Source organism: Rhinatrema bivittatum, chromosome 2 (genome assembly GCF_901001135.1).
Source record: "Rhinatrema bivittatum chromosome 2, aRhiBiv1.1, whole genome shotgun sequence".
NCBI classification, from domain to species: domain Eukaryota; kingdom Metazoa; phylum Chordata; class Amphibia; order Gymnophiona; family Rhinatrematidae; genus Rhinatrema; species Rhinatrema bivittatum.
Window position 1 is genome coordinate 818,938,944 of NC_042616.1, and position 22,208 is coordinate 818,961,151.

The 22,208-nt window shown below is 47.3% G+C and overlaps 2 protein-coding genes across 2 annotated transcripts in view; one reads left to right on the forward strand and one right to left on the reverse strand.

The window, feature by feature from the left end:
- Nucleotides 1–22,208, reverse strand: part of BOP1 (BOP1 ribosomal biogenesis factor) — a gene marked incomplete at its 3' end in the record, with an annotated part of 183,453 nt that overhangs the window by 67,845 nt on the left and 93,400 nt on the right.
- SCX (scleraxis bHLH transcription factor) lies at nt 1,381–22,160 on the forward strand. Its single transcript, XM_029592297.1, has 2 exons — nt 1,381–2,261; nt 21,461–22,160. Exons 1-2 carry the CDS (start codon nt 1,746–1,748, stop codon nt 21,497–21,499), a joined length of 555 nt encoding a protein of 184 aa, XP_029448157.1. The 5' UTR covers nt 1,381–1,745; the 3' UTR covers nt 21,500–22,160.

A 22,208-nucleotide genomic window follows, 5' to 3' on the forward strand; every position in this document is an offset into this window, starting at 1 on the left:
TGCCACTTCTCCTGGGCGCTCGATGGCACGGGCGCGTAAATTATCCGCTGCGCGGCCCTTTTAGCACATCAGCTCATTAGGATATTAGATCGAGCGCCCAGGTTGGGTGCACGTTTTTTTGCCCGCGCGATATTGTGTCGGCCCCTTACTGGGTAATGCCTCGAGGCACGGAGATGCTCCAACATGCGTTAAACAGCGTATATCACGCAACGTAGTGATATCGCACGATATGCGCATGATGGTGCATGGCCCTGCCCAGGTTGCCTTCCCCTATTACCAGCTGCTTTGCATGTGATTTGCATGCATGAATAATGCAAATGCACGCACGACAGTTCATTGCTAGGTAATCTTTTATCATGGCCGCCTGAGAACATGGAGAACCGCGATGAGACACCACCTTTTCAGAATTCATTAAATGTAACTTGAAGAGCCCTGAGATCCTAATGGGGGGCCCCGAGACTCTCCCGTTACATTAAACGGGCCCGGGAAAAAAAAACTGCAGCGGCAAAAGGAAACATTGAGCAGGGGGGTTAGGGCTGATCTCTGGCTCAACCCGGAGCTGCTCCCCCAAGGTTAAGCTAAGAAGCCTAATGGTTCAGGGGTGCCCCCCCCAAAGGTATCCAATGGTGTTCACGGAGTCCTCTGCCCCCTACAGCCGACCTGAACCTCCAAGCTTTTTATTGTAACCCTTGGGGAAGGGGGGGCCCCATCGCCAGTCGTGGATGGGAACTGAGTCATCGGGGCCGCTTCGAGTGGTGGTGCTGGGGGCACCGCTCGTTTTAGGCGGCCGGCCCTTCAAGGCGATGGCAGTCCCTCGAGGTCGGGGCCGCTAGCCAGATTTTGACCCGTGGTGTTTGGCTGCAACTCTAAAGGCGGCGCCACAGAACCACAATATATCTTGGGGGCAGGGACCCCACTATCGCAGCGACACTCGGCCGCCACCCTGGGTCCCCTCCCGGGAGAGAGCACCGCGGTTTAGTGGCTCTAGGCGTTAGATTGTGAGCCCTCTGGGGACGGTGCCTGAATGTAATCCACTACGAAGTGGCAGGATATAAATAAAGGGAATTAAAATCAATATTTGTATAGCAGCAGCAGCGCTGTTCAGCGACTCTCAGTGGCCCCCTCCTCCCCTGCGCCGGCCGCTGACAGCTCCCGCTCCCCGAGAGCCCGGCAGATCTGTTTCATTCATTTCTACGTCCCCATCTGTTCAGTGCAAGGTTACCCCTGGAGCTTCATTAACTCTGACGGCGGAGGCTTTCCCTTGCATCTCACTTACTGCTGGACTTCTGTGGATATTTCAGGAGGAGGAGGAGCTGCCGAGGAGCGCGGCTATAAACCTCTGGGCTCCTGCAAGGCTCTCAGTCTTACGGCGCACACATGTGCAAGCAGTGAGCGGAGTCTGCAGGCCCGCAGGGACTGAAGGCCAGGAAAGCAGAACGGCATCGCCACCACTCCTCCTCTTACTGGGGGAGAGAGCCAGCCGGCAACCATCCACCCCCCAAGCAAAGGGCAGGAGCCAGCCGGCAACCGTCTCTTCCCAAGCTGCTGGCCACCCTGCCACAGCAGAAGTCAGCCGGAAAGCGCCACTCGGCATCAGAAGCCAGCCGGCTACCAGCCGCCAACAAGACAAGCCAACTAGCCAGCGTCTTCCAAACCTGTAACCCGGGAGCCGGTCGTCAAAGACAACCCCCCCAACTTTGCTGCTTCTCTTCATTCTCCCCCCTCTCCCCCCGGCGTCCACAGTCATGTCCTTTGCCATGCTGCGGCCGGCACCCACCCGCTACCTGTACCCCGAGATCAGCATGATGTCAGAGGACGAGGACAGCGAGAGCGAGAGCTCCAGCTCCGACGAGAAGTCCTTCCACCTGGACGGCAGCGGCTTCGGCCTGAAGGGCAGGAAGAGGAGGCCGAGCAAGAAGTCCAACAGGATGAACCAGGAGCCCCGGCAGCGGCACACGGCCAACGCCCGGGAGCGGGACCGCACCAACAGCGTCAACACCGCCTTCACCGCCCTGAGGACTCTCATCCCCACCGAGCCCGCCGACCGCAAGCTCTCCAAGATCGAGACCCTGAGGCTGGCGTCCAGCTACATCTCCCACCTGGGCAACGTGCTGCTGGTAGGGGAGGCCTGCGGGGACGGGCAGCCCTGCCACAGCAGCAGCTCCTTCTACCACCACGGCAGCGGCAGTCCCCTGCGGGACAGCGAGAACTCGCAACCCAAACAGATCTGCACCTTCTGCCTCAGCAACCAGAGGAAGCAGGTAAGGAGGCGCTGGCCCACCCCGCAGGGAGGACGTTTCAGGCTTAGAGCTCTTAAGTGTGTGCGCTGCTCCCTCTCTCCGCCAGAGTTTCACAGGTAAGACAGGGAGGGACACAAACATCCCCTGAAACGCTGCAGAATCAGAACCAGGTCTGCAGCCTGCGGGCATCGCACGCACTCGGGCTTGTTTGATGAGCGGCAGATCGCCCGCCCGGCTGCCCTTTCATGCATCCCAGAAATCCTGAAAAACACCATCCCAAATGCAAACACAACGAATCTCCTGCTGGGGGGAGAGAGACCCTGACGGAAAAGCATGCGGCTCCGTGACTCTCCAGAGCACAGAGGGCTGTGATCTCTCCTGACCCAGGCCCCTCGCGGGACGCTTCTGAGGCTGCACCCCTCCATGTGAGAGGCACATGTGACCCAGGGCATGGAAGGGGCTTCAGGCACAGGAGAAGGTCAGGACCTCCAGGGCAGAGGAGCTGCAGCGTCCTCCGTGCCACCCAACTCTAAATGAGACACATTTCAGAAAAAACGTAGCCTGAAGTAATGCAGCCCAGCTCCCACTCCCCCAGCTATGAGGCACAATACCGACCCCATGCACTGACTGGCAAGGCTGAAACGACTGAGATACTGTGGCAAGGGTGGCCAACTAACAGGATATACACAAGGAACGTGCAAGAGACAGATCTGCATACAATGGAGGCAGTGCATGCACATTCATTGTGGATATCCGGAAAACCTGGCCCGTCTGTGGCTCTCGAGGACCGGAGTTGACAACCTCTGTACTACAGGGTGGAGAAATATTGTAGGAGATGGTTAAGTATGGGATAAATAAGGTAGTGCATGCGATAAAGCCACTGCCAGGTTACATATAGGAAGGAGAACTTTCAGAAAACTGCACGATGGCATTGATGCGAGAATGCGGCAGAACCCATTAGCTATATATAGCGTCTGCGCATTTTACAAAATATACATAATTCTGCAACGCAACATACATACATGGGCTTACACACAAATGCATGCAATGCGCTGAATGTGCACAATTACCCACCTAGTTGTACACGTGTGCATATTTTACACATAAATGCAAGCAATGCACTGAACGTGCATAATTACCCACCTAATTGTCACGTGTGCATATTTTACACATAAATGCAAGCAATGCGCTGAACGTGCATAATTACCCACCTAGTTGTCACGTGTGCATATTTTACAAATAAATGCAAGCAATGCGCTGAACGTGCATAATTAACCACCTAGTTGCACACGTGTGCATATTTTACACATAAATGCAAGCAATGCGCTGAACGTGCACAATTACCCACCTAGTTGCACACGTGTGCATATTTTACACATAAATGCAAGCAATGCACTGAACGTGCATAATTACCCACCTAGTTGTACACGTGTGCATATTTTACACAAATGCAAGCAATGCGCTGAACGTGCACAATTACCCACCTAGTTGCACACGTGTGCATATTTTACACATAAATGCAAGCAATGTGCTGAACGTGCATAATTACCCACCTAGTTGTACACGTGTGCATATTTTACACATAAATGCAAGCAATGCACTGAACGTGCACAATTACCCACCTAGTTGCACACGTGTGCATATTTTACACATAAATGCAAGCAATGCACTGAACGTGCATAATTACCCACCTAGTTGTCACGTGTGCATATTTTACACATAAATGCAAGCAATGTGCTGAACGTGCATAATTATCCACCTAGTTGCACACGTGTGCATATTTTACACATAAATGCAAGCAATGCGCTGAACGTGCATAATTACCCACCTAGTTGCACACGTGTGCATATTTTACTCACAAATGCTTGCAAAGCGCTGAATGTGCATAATTACCCACCTAGTTGTACACGTGTGCATATTTTACTCACAAATGCTTGCAATGCGCTGAACGTGCATAATTACCCACCTAGTTGTACAAGGGTGCATATTTTACTCACAAATGCTTGCAATGCGCTGAACGTGCATAATTACCCACCTAGTTGTACACGTGTGCATATTTTACTCACAAATGCAAGCAATGCGCTGAATGTGCATAATTACCCACCTAGTTGTACACGTGTGCATATTTTACTCACAAATGCTTGCAATGCGCTGAACGTGCATAATTACCCACCTAGATGTACACGTGTGCATATTTTACTCACAAATGCTTGCAATGCGCTGAACATGCATAATTACCCACCTAGTTGTACACATGTGCATATTTTTCACGTGAAAGTAAACTTTTATTTCTTCATAAAAGTATAGGTCCTGATTTACAAACATAAGTCATCCAGTTTTAAAAAATGTGTGCGCTGAGGAAATTAACCAATCTATTAATTAATCTAGCAGCTCACCCAGTCCTAAGGGTCATCGAGACCCTACTGTTTCTTTACCCTCATCTCCTCCCAGTCGTCCCACCCTGTCAGTATTACACAAAAACACATTTAATATCAATTCTGCCAGATAATTAGCCCAGATTCACCATCCTGTACCCATGAGACACCCTCAGTACATCACAGTCACTGCCCCTCACTATACACAGTCCAGATTCACCATCCTGTACCCATGAGACACCCTCAGTACATCACAGTCACTGCCCCTCACTATACACAGCCCAGATTCACCATCCTGTACCCATGAGAGACCCTCAGTACATCACAGTCACTGCCCCTCACTGTACACAGCCCAGATTCACCATCCTGTACCCATGAGAGACCCTCAGTACATCAGAGTCACTGCCCCTCACTGTACACAGCCCAGATTCACCATCCTGTACCCATGAGAGACCCTCAGTACATCAGAGTCACTGCCCCTCACTGTACACAGCCCAGATTCACCATCCTGTGCCCATGAGAGACCCTCAGTACATCAGAGTCACTGCCCCTCACTATACACAGCCCAGATTCACCATCCTGTACCCATGAGAGACCCTCAGTACATCAGAGTCACTGCCCCTCACTATACACAGCCCAGATTCACCATCCTGTACCCATGAGAGACCCTCAGTACATCACAGTCACTGCCCCTCACTATACACAGCCCAGATTCACCATCCTGTACCCATGAGAGACCCTCAGTACATCAGAGTCACTGCCCCTCACTGTACACAGCCCAGATTCACCATCCTGTGCCCATGAGAGACCCTCAGTACATCAGAGTCACTGCCCCTCACTGTACACAGCCCAGATTCACCATCCTGTGCCCATGAGAGACCCTCAGTACATCAGAGTCACTGCCCCTCACTATACACAGCCCAGATTCACCATCCTGTACCCATGAGAGATCCTCATTTACATTTATTGGGTTTATGAATCGCACAACACAAGACTGGCCTGAGCGATGAAGATCGGAAACATACATCAGTCACTGCCCCGCACTGTGTAGGGGGCCAGACGTAAGGATGGAGCAGTCTTGTGAAAGTAAAACGCAGACTTGCCCATGTTAAGCGTGTGGTATAGTTCTGAAACATTTTCTATCCCGGCATTCAGTTTCCTGCAACTTTGGAAAGGGAAAAAGCTGTAAATAAAACACTGTGGAACTTTCATCCAAACGTAAACTGAACACTAGCGCTGACTAGTCAAGCACTGCATGAGAAGTTTTAAATATTTTAGCATTTATGGGCACGTTACAATGAGTCCCTGCCCCCGAGAGCTTGGAATGCGAGTGGGCAGCTTAGGCAACGGGAGATGAGATTTCTCCTCCCTTGCGTCGGTGCATTTCTCTGCGCGGCTTGGCAGGAAGACCTTGTGAGACTGGAAAATTGGGCATCCAAATGGCAGATGAAATTTAATGTGGACAAGTGCAAGGTGTTGCACATAGGGAAAAATAACCCATGCTATAGTTACACAATGTTGGGTTCCATATTAGATGCTACAACCCAAGAAAGAGATCTAGGTGTCATAGTGGATAACACATTGAAATTGTCGGCTCAGTGTGCTGCGGCAGTCAAAAAAGCAAACAGAATGTTAGGAATTATTAGGAAGGGAATGGGGAATAGAACGGAAAATGTCATAATGCCTCTGTATCGCTCCATGGTGAGACCGCACCTTGAATACTGTGTACAATTCTGGTCTCCACATCTCAAAAAAGATATAGTTGTGATGGAGAAGGTACAGAGAAGGGCAACCAAAATGATAAAGGGAATGGAACAACTCCCCTATGAGGAAAGACTAAAGAGGTTAGGACTTTTCAGCTTGGAGAAGAGACGACTGAGGGGGGATAGGATAGAGGTGTTTAAAATCATGAGAGGTCTAGAACGGGTAGATGTGAATCGGTTATTTACTCTTTCGGATAGTAGAAGGACTAGGGGACACTCCATGAAGTTAGCATGGGGCACATTTAAAACTAATCGGAGAAAGTTCTTTTTTACTCAACGCACAATTAAACTCTGGAATTTGTTGCCAGAGGATGTGGTTAGTGCAGTTAGTATAGCTGTGTTTAAAAAAGGATTGGATAAGTTCTTGGAGAAGAAGTCCATTACCTGCTATTAAGTTCACTTAGAGAATAGCCACTGCCATTAGCAATGGTTACATGGAATAGACTTAGTGTTTGGGTACTTGCCAGGTTCTTATGGCCTGGATTGGCCACTGTTGGAAACAGGATGCTGGGCTTGATGGACCCTTGGTCTGACCCAGTATGGCATGTTCTTATGTTCTTATGCTTAGCGCTAGATTCTAGCGTACGTGAGCCCACGCTCTCCTAGCACAGAGCACAGCTGCAAGGCTTCCACTCGCCCCTGCGGCAGCCGTTCCCCTCCATGCTTAGGGAACGGATGGGACAGTATCGCTGCCACGAACGCAGGCAGCAGCAGACACTCCTTTTCGGCTGGAGATTGCTGGCCTGAGCACGCCTGTCTCAGGATGAGCTAGGAACGCACCTCCCCTCCTGCACACATCCCGACAGCAGAGGGAGTGAGCCCCGGGCAGCAGCAGCAGCAGCAGCAGAGACAGTGGTGAGAGCGTGCGAGATACAGGCAGCAGGGTCTGATCTCAGTGCAGTAATCCCAGGACCAGACCACTGAAGCAGCAGCCCATCGGTAGACTGAGGTCTTAGCAGGTCAGGGTTCAATGCCCAAACCCACCGCACAGTCACCACGAGACTCTTTATTTCAGTGGCTACTATTACTATGTCCCTAATACAAAGAGATACTCCCCTGCCCATTTCCCCCCTCTCTTCTGAAGAGCTTCTAGCCTAGGATGGTCCCATCCCAATCCTGAAGTCTCAGGCTGCAGCCACATCCCAGTCCATGGAGCTGCCATGCAGGCCTGTGATTTTGCTAACTGCACGCAAGTCTGCGGGACGATGATCCACTCTCCTCTTGTTTCCTTTACTTCTCCTCTTGTTTTTCTATAACTACTTGAGCAGCTCCCTCTCTCTGCTTTTGCTTGCTGTCTCTTGTATGTTTTCCAATATAATTGTGGGTTTCTGCCTCCTCCTGCCACCCTGCCTAAATTTAAATCCTGGTCTAAGCAGGATTTGAAACCATGGCTAAGGACTGTAGTGCCCCCTTCTGTATAGATTTTAGTTCTTCCAAGTGCATACCCAGTCCCCAATATAACCAAAATTGGTGAAAGGGAGGCACTATATGTTAAGGATGACATATATTCAAACGAGATAAAGATACTGCAGGAGACCAAATACACCGTGCAGTCTTTATGGATAGAAATTCCGTGTATAACTGGGAAGAGTATAGCAGTGAGGGTAAACTACCTCCCACCTGGCCAAGATGAGGAATCAGACAGTGACATGCTCATGGAAATCAGAAAGGCAAATATGATTGTCAACCCAATAATAATGGGAGAGACCAATTACCCATAAAAACATAAGAAATTGCCATACTGGGTCAGACCAAGGGCCCATCAAGCCCAGCATCCTGTTTCCAACAGTGGCCAACCCAGGCTACAAGTACCTGGCAAGTACCCAAAAACTAAGTATATCCCATGCTACTGATGCTAGTAATAGCAGTGTCTATTTTCTAAGTCAACTTAATTAATAGCAGATAAGGGACTTCTCCTCCAAGAACTTATCCAAAACTTTTTTAAACCCAACTGCACCAACAGCATCCCTTGGCAACAAATACCATAGTTTAATAATGCGTTGAGTGAAAAAGAACTTTCTCTGATTAGTTTTAAATGTGCCACATGCTAACTTCATGAAGTTCCCCCTTAGTCTTTCTATTAACCGAAGAGTAAATAACCGATTCACATCTACTCGTTCTAGACCTCTCATGATTTTAAACACCTCTATCATATCCCCCCTCAGCCGTCTCTTCTCCAAGCTGAAAAGTCCTAACCTCTTTAGTCTTTCCTCATAGGGGAGCTGTTCCATCCTCTTATCATTTTGGTCACCCTTCTCTGTACCTTCTCCATCGCAATTATATCTTTTTTGAGATGTGGCGACCAGAATTGTACACAGTACTCAAGGTGCGGTCTCACCATGGAGCGATACAGAGGCATTATGATATTTTCCGTTTTATTCACCATTCCCTTCCTAATAATTCCTAACATTCTGTTTGCTTTTTTGACTGCCGCAGCACACTGAGCCGACGATTTCAGTGTGTTATCCACTATGATGCCTAGATCTTTTTACTGGGTGCTAGCTCCTAACATGGAACCTAACATCATGTAACTACAGCAAGGGTTATTTTTCCCTATATGCATCACCTTGCACTTATCCACATTAAATTTAATCTGTTATCTGGATGCCCAATCTTCCAGTCTCACAAGATCCTCCTGCAATTTATCATAATCCACTTGTGATTTAACTACTCTGCACAATTTTGTATCATCTGCAAATTTGATTATCTCACTCGTTGTATTCCTTTCCAGATCATTTATAAATATATATTAAAAAGCAAGGGCCCCAGTACAGATCCCTGAGGCACTCCACTGTCCACTCCCTTCCACTGAGAAAATTGCCCATTTAATCCTACTCTCTGTTTCCTGTTTTTTAACCAGTTTGCAATCTACGAAAGGACATCGCCACCTATCCCATGACTTTTTACGTTTCCTAGAAGCCTCCCATGAGGGACTTTGTCAAACGCCTTCTGAAAATCCAAGTATACTACATCTACCGGTTCACCTTTATCCACATGTTTATTAACCCCTTCAAAAAAGTGAAGCAGATTTGTGAGGCAAGACTTGCCCTGGGTAAAGCCATGCTGACTTTGTTCCATTAAACCATGTCTTTCTATATGTTTATTTTATTTATTTATTTATTTAAGAAACTTTTATATACCGGTATTAGTGGGGACATCATACCGGTTCACATAATAACTGAAAGTTTGGAAAATACATTTCAACAGGGGGAATGAACCTGGGCGGGGGTAAACCAATAGGTAGTAGGAGGATAGAGAAAACAAGAAGGTCATAACAAGAGAAAATAATTTACAAATTTACAATGAATGTCTCCTTAAATAAGGAGAGGGCGGTCACCTGAGTTGGGGGGGGGGGGGGGGAAGTGCAGGGGCTATTCTGTGTAGGCATGGTTGAACAAGAGAGTTTTAAGTTTCTTTTTAAATTTAATTGTACAAGGTTCAAGGCGCATGTGGACAGGTAGAGAATTCCAGAGAGCCGGACCGGCAATGGAGATGGCACGGTCGCGGGTGGAAGAGAGATGAGCCATTTTCAAGGATTGGACATGTAGGGTGCCATTGTTGGTGGATCTGGTAGCTCGGATGGACTGGGGGGCAGTGAAGGGGAGGTCGAGCCAGTTGGAGTTGTGGGTGTGGATGGACTTGTGTATTATGGTCAGAGTTTTGTAGAAATCATATGTTCTGTGATTTTGATGTTTAGAACACTTTCCACTATTTTTCCTGGCACTGAAGTTAGGCTAACCGGTCTGTAGTTTCCCGGATCGCCCCTGGAGCCCTTTTTAAATATTGGGGTTACATTGCTATCCTCCAGTCTTCAGGTACAATGGATGATTTTAATGATAAGTTACAAATTTTTACTAATAGATCTGAAATTCCATTTTTTAGTTCCTTCAGAACTCTGGGGTGTAAACCATCCACTCCAGGTGATTTACTACTCTTCAGTTTGTCAATCAGGCCCACTACATCTTCTAGGTTTACCTTGATTTGATTCAATCCAACTAAATCATTACCCATAGAAACCTTCTCCGGAACGGGTATTTCCCCAACATCTTCTTCAGTAAATACCGAAGCAAAGAAATCATTTAAACTTTCCGCGATGGCCTTATCTTCTCTAATTGCCCCTTTAACCCCTCAATCATCTAACAGTCCAACTGACTCCCTTGCAGGCTTTCTGCTTCGGATATATTTTTTAATATTTTTACTGTGAGTTTTTGCCTCTACAGCCAACTTCTTTTCAAATTCTCTCTTAGCCTGTCTTATCAATGTCTTACATTTAACTTGCCAATGTTTATGCTTTATCCTATTTTCTTCTGTTGGATCCTTCTTCCAATTTTTGAATGAAGATCTTTTGGCTAAAATAGCTTCTTTCACCTCCCCTTTTAACCATGCCGGTAATCGTTTTGCCTTCCTTCCACCTTTCTTAATGTGTGGAATACATCTGGACTGTGCTTCTAGAATGGTATTTTTTAACAATGACCAAGCCTCTTGGACATTTTTTACTTTTGTAGCTGCTCCTTTCAGTTTTTTTCTATTTTTCTCATTTTATCAAAGTTTTCGTTTTGAAAGTTTAGCACGAGAGCCGTGGATTTGCTTACTGTCCCCTTCCAGTCATTAATTCAAATTTAATCATATTATGATCACTATTTATGAAAGCATTTCCAGAAACCATCTGAACCTTAATTCACCTTAAACAACTTTGACCATCCAACAGGTTAATCAAAAACTTTGCCAGGTTTGGGCAGTTTTCGTTCTTCTGTTAAATTACTATCTTCTCTTCACTGTTCCAAGTTGTATTACGTCCCTGTTATATTGTAACTGCTACTTTTTTCTGTTGCACCTGTTAATGTTATTATTATTTTCCCTTTCTGCACACCTTGTTTATTGTAAACCGGCATGATACGATCCCATCGCGAATGCCGGTATAAAAAAACCCCTCAAATAAATAAATAAATAAATATTGCCAAGCGGCCCCACCACCGTTACCTCTCTCACCAAATCCTGTGCTCCACTGAGAATTAAATCTAAAATTGCCCCCTCTCTCGTCGGTTCCTGAACCAATTGCTCAACAAAACTGTCATTTATTCCATCCAGGAACGTTATCTCTCTAGTGTGACCCGATGATACATTTACCCAGTCAATATTGGGGTAATTGAAGTCCAGGTAAATTGACAATCCTGACAAAGGACTCAAAACGGACTTCCAAAAGTCCGTTTTGAGTCCTTTGTCAGGATTATCAATTTACCTGCACTTCTTGTACTATGTGATATTGCCTCAAAGTGCAGTTTGCTCTAGCATGTACTTTTGGTAATTGAAGTCCCCCATTATTACTACACTACCAATTTGGTTAGCTTCCCTAATTTCTCTTAGCATTTCACTGTCGGTCTCACCATCTTGACCAGGTGGGCGGTAGTATACCCCTATCACTATAGTCTTCCCCAACACACAAGGGATTTCTACCCATAAAGGTTCGATTGTGCATTTAGTTTCATGCAGGATCTTTAGCCTGTTGGACTCTATGCCATCCCAGACATAAAGCACCATCCCATCTTCTAGATGCTCCTCTCTGTCATTGCGATATAATTTGTACCCCGGTATATAGCACTGTAAATGTCTCATCGGGACATGCTAGGGAGCAAATGTTTCCAGATGCCATAAATGACAGCTTCGTGAAACAGCTGATCATAGAACCAATGAGAGGGGGAGCTATTTTAGAACTAGTTCTCACTGGAATTAAAAAAAATTCCCAGGAAAAATAAAATAAAAACTTAAAATGAAGGTCCCTAAAAATCCCATCTTGGAAGCCCAGCTTAAATGTATTCCATGCATTAAAAAAAAGGTCAAAGGAAGGCCAAACAGCTGTCAGCATGATTTAAGAGTGAGGTGAAAGAGGCAGTTAAAACCAAACGTATATCTTTCAGAAAATGGAAAGCAGATCCAAATGAGGAAAATAGGAGAGAGCTAAGAAGATATAAAACAGTAGTAAGGCAGGCCAGGCGAGAAATTGAAAAGAAGCTTTCCAGAGGAAGAAAAATCTAATAAAGGCTTTTTCAAATACATTCAAAACAAGAAGCCTGTGAGGGAATCATTTAGAGGAAGAAGACACAGGGGTAAAAAGAGCACTCAGCGATGATAAGGTCTTAGCAGAAAAATTAAGTTCTTTGATTTGATCATTAATGCGGAGGATGCTGGGGAGATGACCACACTGGAAATATTCTTTGATGGTGATTCAGAGAAACTGAACCAAATCACTGTGAAAGTGGAAGATCTAATAGAGCAAACTGACAAATGAAAGAAAACAAATCACCAAGACCACCTCAGAATTCTGAAAGTAGTAAAATATGAAATTTCAGTCCTGTTACTAATAATCTATAACCTAACATTTAAAACACAGTACCTGAAAACGGGAGGGGTGGCCAATGCAACAGCAGTTTTAGAAGGGGCTCCCAGGGTGATCTGGAAAACTATAAGCTGGTGAGTTTGAGGTCTGTGCCGGGCGAAATGATAGAAGTTATTCTTAAAAACAAAATTACTAGCTGTGTGGATAGCCATAGCATAATAGGAAATAACCTAAAGAGAAGGCTTTCCTTATCAGATATTTAAAAAAGTTTTAATAAACATGTTGATAAAGGTCAGCCAGTTGACACAGTGTACCTGGATTTTAAGAAGGCGTTTGATACAGTCCCTTCATGAGAGACTCCTGAGGAAATGAATAAGTAAAGTACATAGTAAGGTAAAGGTAAAGGTACATAGTAAGATAAAGTACCTAGTAAAGAACGAAGTAAAGTACATAGTAAGGTAAAGTACCTAGTAAAGGACAAAGTAAAGTACAAAGTAAGGTAAAGGTACATAGTAAGATAAAGTACCTAGTAAAGAACGAAGTAAAGTACATAGTAAGGTAAAGGTACATAGTAAGATAAAGTACCTAGTAAAGGACGAAGTAAAGTACATAGTAAGGTAAAGGTAAAGGTACATAGTAAGATAAAGTACCTAGTAAAGAACGAAGTAAAGTACATAGTAAGGTAAAGGTACATAGTAAGATAAAGTACCTAGTAAAGGACAAAGTAAAGTACATAGTAAGGTAAAGGTACATAGTAAGATAAAGTACCTAGTAAAGAACGAAGTAAAGTACATAGTAAGGTAAAGGTAAAGGTACATAGTAAGATAAAGTACCTAGTAAAGGACGAAGTAAAGTACATAGTAAGGTAAAGGTACATAGTAAGATAAAGTACCTAGTAAAGAACAAAGTAAAGTACATAGTAAGGTAAAGGTACATAGTAAGATAAAGTACCTAGTAAAGGACGAAGTAAAGTACATAGTAAGGTAAAGGTACATAGTAAGATAAAGTACCTAGTAAAGAACGAAGTAAAGTACATAGTAAGGTAAAGGTACATAGTAAGATAAAGTACCTAGTAAAGAACAAAGTAAAGTACATAGTAAGGTAAAGGTACATAGTAAGATAAAGTACCTAGTAAAGAACGAAGTAAAGTACATAGTAAGGTAAAGGTACATAGTAAGATAAAGTACCTAGTAAAGGACAAAGTAAAGTACATAGTAAGGTAAAGGTACATAGTAAGATAAAGTACCTAGTAAAGAACGAAGTAAAGTACATAGTAAGGTAAAGGTACATAGTAAGGTAAAGTACCTAGTAAAGAACGAAGTAAAGTACATAGTAAGGTAAAGGTAAAGGTACATAGTAAGATAAAGTACCTAGTAAAGAACGAAGTAAAGTACATAGTAAGGTAAAGGTACATAGTAAGATAAAGTACCTAGTAAAGAACGAAGTAAAGTACATAGTAAGGTAAAGGTAAAGGTACATAGTAAGATAAAGTACCTAGTAAAGAACGAATTAAAGTACATAGTAAGGTAAAGGTAAAGGTACATAGTAAGATAAAGTACCTAGTAAAGAACGAAGTAAAGTACATAGTAAGGTAAAGGTACATAGTAAGGTAAGAGTACATAGTGAGTAAAGTAAAGGAACAAAATTTAGATCGACTGTAGTGAAAGAAAGCTAACTTGGGAAGTGGACAGTTAGGGTTGGGTTGATGTACAAGGCCAGATCATCTGCATAAATGAAAGGCTTGTTCGAACAGCCAAGTTTTGAGTCTCTTTTTGAAGGTAATAGGGCATTGTTCTAGCCGGAGGTCTGGAGGAAGGGCCCGATGTGGACAGAGCTCGTGGGTGGGGAGACGAGGGTATTTCTATAGGCGGATCTCACCGGTCTGGAGGGAATATGTGGCTGGAATGGGATATTGAGCTCCAGTGGAATGAGCTTGTGGATGGTTTTGTGTATGATCGTTAGTACTTTGTATAGGATTCTAAACTTCATTGGGAGCCAATGCAGGTTCATTAGGATGGGAGTGATATGATCTCTTTTGTTGGTCTTGGTCAAAATCCTGGCTGCGGCGTTTTGCAGCATCTGTAAGGGTTTTATGGAGTTTGCTGGAAGGCCGTGTAGAAGTGCATTGCAGTAGTCGATTTTTGAAAAAAATGATTGCTTGCAGAACTGAACGGTAGTCATCACATTGCCTTGCGTTCAGTTCTGAGAAAGACACAGTGGAACCAGAAAAAGCGGAGAGCAGGGCGACAAAAATGCTAAAGGGGAAGGAGCAAGTCCAGGCCGAAGAGGTTAGGAATGTGCGACCTGGATAAGAGATAACAGATGGGATAAAACATGAGTGGGGCACAGCAGGTAAAGAAGGAAAGGATATTTACGCCCTGGGGACTAGCAGACAGTAGATTTAAAGGAATTCAGGGAAAGTAGTTTTTCCACTCGGCTGCGGCGTCTGTTTAAAAGGAGTTTGGCCAAGTTCCGGCAGGAAAGGTCCGCAAGATGTTATTAGCCAGGAGGATGTGTGAGCAGCACTGCATATCCCTGGAGGTGAGCAAGGAAAGAATGGATCTGGCCGGCTCTGCATTGTAGACGTGGTGAGACCTTTGATGGCGGTCTGTCAGTGAAGCATCGGACTTACTGTGGATGCTCCCTACCCTGGAAGGAGTCCGTGAATAACTGAAGAATGTGACTGAATAAAGAATGGATCTGCCACTCTCAGACAGGATGGCCGGCTCTGCATTGTAGACGTGGTGAGACCTTTGATGGCGGTCTGTCAGTGAAGCACCGGACTTACTGTGGATGCTCCCTACCCTGGAAGGAGTCCATGAATAACTGAAGAATGTGAATGAATAAAGAATGGATCTACCACTCTCAGGCAGGATGGCCGGCTCTGCATTGTAGACGTGGTGAGACCTTTGATGGCGGTCTGTCAGTGAAACACCGGACTTACTGTGGATGCTCCCTACCCTGGAAGGAGTCCGTGAATAACTGAAGAATGTGACTTAATAAAGAATGGATCTGCCACTCTCAGGCAGGATGGCCGGCTCTGCATTGTAGACGTGGTGAGACCTTTGATGGCGGTCTGTCAGTGAAGCACCGGACTTACTGTGGATGCTCCCTACCCTGAAAGGATTCGGTGAATAACTGAAGAATGTGACTGAATAAAGAATGGATCTGCCACTCTCAGGCAGGATGGCCGGCTCTGCATTGTAGACGTGGCGAGACCTTTGATGGCGGTCTGTCAGTGAAGCATCGGACTTACTGTGGATGCTCCCTACCCTGGAAGGAGTCCGTGAATAACTGAAGAATGTGAATGAATACTACTCATTCGTCCATCCAGACCCCCCAACTGATCTGTCACTCAGTTTTCAGACATTTCCTTGCGTTTCAACCATGAATCTTTGTCAGGACAATTCCTTCTGCACCCTTCTTCTGAGTGGCTGCTTGCCCTATACCCCTGTATGGCTCTTGAACTTTTACTAATAGTCACTGACGGGTCATTTCTACCTAATATCCAGTTCACCTACCTTCTGAACTTCTCTGCTTAATCTTTCTGCACAATCTGTAAACGGATAATTGGGTAATTGCCAGGTTCTTATGGCCTGGTTTGGCCACTGTTGGAAACAGGATGCTGGGCTTGATGGACCCTTGGTCTGACCTGGCACGACATGCTCTTATGGACTATAAGAGTTATTACAATTCATTTCCTCCTCTGGCTGCCTCTACCCTCTCTTCTCATCAGCTTTAGCCCTCACTTGGGGTGCTCCTGCATCATGAGGAGCTGATCATGGAAAGCGTCTTTCACCACACAGTTTCCATTTCCTTTTTTTTTGTCTGCATATTTCCAAACTTGTGGTCCTTTATTCCCTATCTGATGAGATTCTGTGTTCTGCAAGTGTGGCTGAAGCGAGGGATTCTGCTAGCACAGGAGAAGACTCCCCCCGACCTGGACTGCCACAAAAGGATCTGCTTTTCAGGACCTCCACAATGAATAGGCATGAGGCAGACCTGCTTGCAGTGGGGGGCATAATCTATCCCGTGCACATTCATGGAGGGTATCCTGGAAAAACAAAGCTGTGTGTGGCCCTCCAAGGCTGTGTTAGCCTGTGGTTTCTGTGTAAGGGCCTGCAGCAGTCCAGCTTCCTCTCTTTGCTGCAGTATTTGCACCGCTGCCTTCTCAAAGGGAGGGATTTGCTGCTCAAGTCCTGCGAGTCTTGCGTTTTGCTATGGCAGGTTGGAAGCATGGCTGCAGAGTGGTTTTTTTTTTGCAGGGTTTTTGTATTACATCAGAGTGCCTGGTAGTGGAACAGGTTTTTGGTGAATATTGTTTTTTTTCGTAAAGATGAGCTGTTGCCCCGTTTACCACAAATCTCTGCGCTGGGGAAGGGAGTACAGAACTCTGCTTCCTCTTACTTGCACAGTTACTCAGAAGGGGCAGAGACATGGGATCAATGAGACCACGCATCACAATTACACTGCCCCCCCCAAGCTTCTCACACAGTGAGAAATGTCCACCTGTGCATGCATAACTATGGCAAGCAGGCAGTGCAGGATACAGGCACAGGGAAGCACCCAGGGAGGGAAGGCAGCAGCAGCCCAGGATTCTGGTATCCCAGTGGATGTTGGGGAAGGCAGCAGCGCAAGATGCAAGCACAGCAGATACATAGAGGAGAGGCAACAGCAGGATTTGGGCATCCCGATGCACTGGGGCAGACAGCAGCTCAGGATCTGGCCATCCCGATGCACTGGGGCAGACAGCAGCTCAGGATCTGGGCATCCCGATGCACTGGGGCAGACAGCAGCTCAGGATCTGGCCATCCCGATGCACTGGGGCAGACAGCAGCTCAGGATCTGGCCATCCCGATGCACTGGGGCAGACAGCAGCTCAGGATCTGGCCATCCCGATGCACTGGGGCAGACAGCAGCTCAGGATCTGGCCATCCCGATGCACTGGGGCAGACAGCAGCTCAGGATCTGGCCATCCCGATGCACTGGGGCAGACAGCAGCTCAGGATCTGGGCATCCCGATGCACTGGGGCAGACAGCAGCTCAGGATCTGGCCATCCCGATGCACTGGGGCAGACAGCAGCTCAGGATCTGGGCATCCCGATGCACTGGGGCAGACAGCAGCTCAGGATCTGGCCATCCCGATGCACTGGGGCAGACAGCAGCTCAGGATCTGGCCATCCCGATGCACTGGGGCAGACAGCAGCTCAGGATCTGGCCTTCCCGATGCACTGGGGCAGACAGCAGCTCAGGACCCGGGGAGGGAGGAGGCGGCAGCTCAGGGTCCTGGGTGCAGGCAGTAAGCCCAGGGCTCAGGATCCTGGGTGCAGGCAGTAAGCCCAGGGCTCAGGGTCCTGGGTGCAGGCAGTAAGCCCAGGGCTCAGGGTCCTGGGTGCAGGCAGTAAGCCCAGGGCTCAGGATCCTGGGTGCAGGCAGTAAGCCCAGGGCTCAGGATCCTGGGTGCAGGCAGTAAGCCCAGGGCTCAGGATCCTGGGTGCAGGCAGTAAGCCCAGGGCTCAGGATCCTGGGTGCAGGCAGTAAGCCCAGGGCTCAGGGTCCTGGGTGCAGGCAGTAAGCCCAGGGCTCAGGGTCCTGGGTGCAGGCAGTAAGCCCAGGGCTCAGGGTCCTGGGTGCAGGCAGTAAGCCCAGGGCTCAGGATCCTGGGTGCAGGCAGTAAGCCCAGGGCTCAGGATCCTGGGTGCAGGCAGTAAGCCCAGGGCTCAGGATCCTGGGTGCAGGCAGTAAGCCCAGGGCTCAGGATCCTGGGTGCAGGCAGTAAGCCCAGGGCTCAGGATCCTGGGTGCAGGCAGTAAGCCCAGGGCTCAGGATCCTGGGTGCAGGCAGTAAGCCCAGGGCTCAGGATCCTGGGTGCAGGCAGTAAGCCCAGGGCTCAGGATCCTGGGTGCAGGCAGTAAGCCCAGGGCTCAGGGTCCTGGGTGCAGGCAGTAAGCCCAGGGCTCAGGATCCTGGGTGCAGGCAGTAAGCCCAGGGCTCAGGATCCTGGGTGCAGGCAGTAAGCCCAGGGCTCAGGATCCTGGGTGCAGGCAGTAAGCCCAGGGCTCAGGATCCTGGGTGCAGGCAGTAAGCCCAGGGCTCAGGATCCTGGGTGCAGGCAGTAAGCCCAGGTTTTGGGCATCTCAATGCTCCTGACAGAGGTGGCAGAATAATATCCAGACATTCCAGTGCATAGGAGGGGGTGGGGGAAGAGGCAGCAGCTGTCTGGGATCGAGGCTTCCCAATTTATCTGGTGGAAATGGCAGAGTAGGATCTGAGCTAGGGATGTGCAACTGGAAATGTTCTTTTTTTTCCCTTTCGTTTCATTTGATTTTTACTATTCGTTTTGGGGGTTTTGGTTTGTTTTTCTTTCAGTGCACACTAAACAAATTAGCATGCACCGAAAGAAACACAATTAGTGTGCACTAAAAACGAAAACAAAACCAGATGAATGCACATCCCTAATCCGGGCATCCAGCTGCACAGGAGGGCGCGGGGAGGAGGCAAGCGAGGGAGGCAGTAGCACAGGATCCAGACAAACCTCTGCATGGGGGTGGATTCTGAGAGCCATTTCTTTTAATCCCAGCAGCTCAGCCTGGGTTTCTGCAGTGCTGACACCACACCTCCCCTCCATCAGCTCTGACTGAAGTGAAATTCCAGCCCTGAGCCCACAATCTGCAACCGTTTAACGTGGCCTGGAAATCCTCGTTAAATAATAATAACAGGGAGCAGACACAACACGAGCTCAGGGCTGGCGCGCGCAGGTCTTACACAGCGGAAAGAGTTTCAGCATGGAGCAGACTCACTTTTCCAGCTCATTTTGCTCCCTGAGGATGCAGAGGATTTTCTTACAGGCCTGTACTATAAAGCAATTTTCTGCTGAAAAACTCAGCAGTCTCAGGACTTGCTACTAGCAAAAAGCCTCTTTCTGCTGGAGAAGTGAGTCCAGTTACCCATCCAGTGGCTGGGCGGGCGCATGTGTGCCCATATGAATCATTTCCATGCTTGCAAAACCAGAGCAGAAAGATGTCTCATGCCCCTTTATCCAGTGAATGACAAGCAGACTGTAGCTTATCAAAGCCTGAAGGTGGTAATCAAGGGATCCACAATCCACTTACATAGTGCCTGCCAAGGAGAGAGACTCCCTCACACTGCTCACAACAGAGAGAGAGAGAGATGCTGACCCAGCACACACAACAGAGAAAGAGAGAGAGATGCTGACCCAGTGCACACAACAGAGAAAGAGAAAGAGACACTGACCCAGTGCACACAATAGAAAGAGAAAGAGACCCTGACCCAGTGCACACAACAGAAAGAGAAAGAGACCCTGACCCAGTGCACACAACAGAAAGAGACAGACCTTGACCCAGTGCACACAGAGAGAGAGAGATGCTGACCCAGTGCACACAACAGAAAGAGAAAGAGAAAGACCTTGACCCAGTGCACACAACAGAGAGAGAGAGAGAGAGATGCTGACCCAGTGCACACAATAGAGAAAGAGACAGATGCTGACCCAGTGCACACAACAGAAAGAGAAAGAGACAGACCTTGACCCAGTGCACACGACAGAAAGAGAGAGACGCTGACCCAGTGCACACAAAAGAGAGAGAGATGCTGACCCAGTGCACACAACATCACCGGTCATTAGCGCACTACAATTAATTCATAGCGACACCGCGGTATCTCTCCATCCTAGAACTGACAGTAACGCTGTACTGGACATCACCGGTCATTAGCGCACTACAATTAATTCATAGCGACACCGTGGTATCTCTCCAACCTAGAACTGACAGTAACGCTGTACTGGACATCACCGGTCATTAGCGCAGTACAATTAACTCATAGCGACACCGCGGTATCTCTCCAACCTAGAACTGACAGTAACGCTGTACTGGACATCACCGGTCATTAGCGCAGTACAATTAATTCATAGCGACACCGCGGTATCTCTCCATCCTAGAACTGACAGTAACGCTGTACTGGACATCACCGGTCATTAGCGCAGTACAATTAATTCATAGCGACACCGCGGTATCTCTCCATCCCAGAACTGACAGTAACGCTGTACTGGACATCACCGGTCATTAGCGCAGTACAATTAATTCATAGCGACACCGCGGTATCTCTCCATCCCAGAACTGACAGTAACGCTGTACTGGACATCACCGGTCATTAGCGCAGTACAATTAATTCATAGCGACACCGTGGTATCTGTCCATCCTAGAACAGACGGTAACGCTGTACTGGACATCACCGGTCATTAGCGCAGTACAATTAATTCATAGCGACACCGTGGTATCTGTCCATCCTAGAACCGACAGTAACGCTGTACTGGACATCACCGGTCATTAGCGCAGTACAATTAATTCATAGCGACACCGTGGTATCTGTCCATCCTAGAACAGACGGTAACGCTGTACTGGACATCACCGGTCATTAGCGCAGTACAATTAATTCATAGCGACACCGTGGTATCTGTCCATCCTAGAACTGACTAACGCTGTACTGGACATCACCGGTCATTAGCGCAGTACAATTAATTCATAGCGACACCGTGGTATCTGTCCATCCTAGAACTGACAGTAACGCTGTACTGGACATCACCGGTCATTAGCGCAGTACAATTAACTCATAGCGACACCGCGGTATCAAGAGGGTCTCAGAGAGAGAGCTTTTGTAAGCTAAGTAGGGAGGGGTGGATGGACTGTGCTGTCATGTTCTCTGTTTCATGTTCTATATTTTTCCATTCTGCAGACTAAAGACCGAGAGAGGAAGACAGCACTCCGGAGCTAGAGCCTCACCCCACACCAGACCTGAGCGTGCACTCACAAGAGGAGAAAGCAGGGAGGCCACAACCAAGACCCAATCATTTCGCAGGATGCCGTTGGGAATTTTCCTTTATTCGAAAGCCTGCACACCCCAGTGACGAGCCCCTCTGGAGATGGGAGATTGGTCAGGTGTGTGTGTGTGAGAGTGGATTAAAGCAATATCTCGCTGCATTCGGCCAAAGAACAGAGCTGCAGTACAGAAAAGATTATGGATTGCCTGGGACCCTGACTGTACAGGATGGCAGCTGGAAGGCGGGCATCACGCCGCTGAAAGCAGCGCAGGAATCAGGAATTTGGGGATTTGTCACTGGACAGTGTCCATGGTCATCTGTTATTGTACAGCTCATGGACCGAGGAGAGAGTCAGCCTCCAGGGCAGCAGAGCGTGCCACGCCGACTTTCCAAACGTCACATCTGCCCAGATGTTACTCGGCAGCTGTACTCAAATCTCAGACCTGAGTTTCTGGAGACTGGCACCACAAACAACTTCCTTCCTCAGCAGATTACGAAAACTTTACTTTGGAAATTTGTTTTTTTTATCAATGCACGTTTGTTGGCTCAAGTCATTGGTAATTGATACGATAATACAATGCAGCAATTCGTCCAATAAATACAAATCTGTTACCATGTAAATAGAGGCTGTCTGCTTCAAACAAACTACTGGCCTCTTCTGAA

Excerpts from the sequence above, each read along its gene's own strand:
- SCX (XM_029592297.1), top strand. The coding sequence starts at position 1,746 with ATGTCCTTTGCCATGCTGCGGCCGGCACCCACCCGCTACCTGTACCCC. Across the intron at positions 2,262-21,460 it reads TCAGCAACCAGAGGAAGCAG|ACTAAAGACCGAGAGAGGAA; the intron begins GTAAGGAGGCGC and ends TCCATTCTGCAG.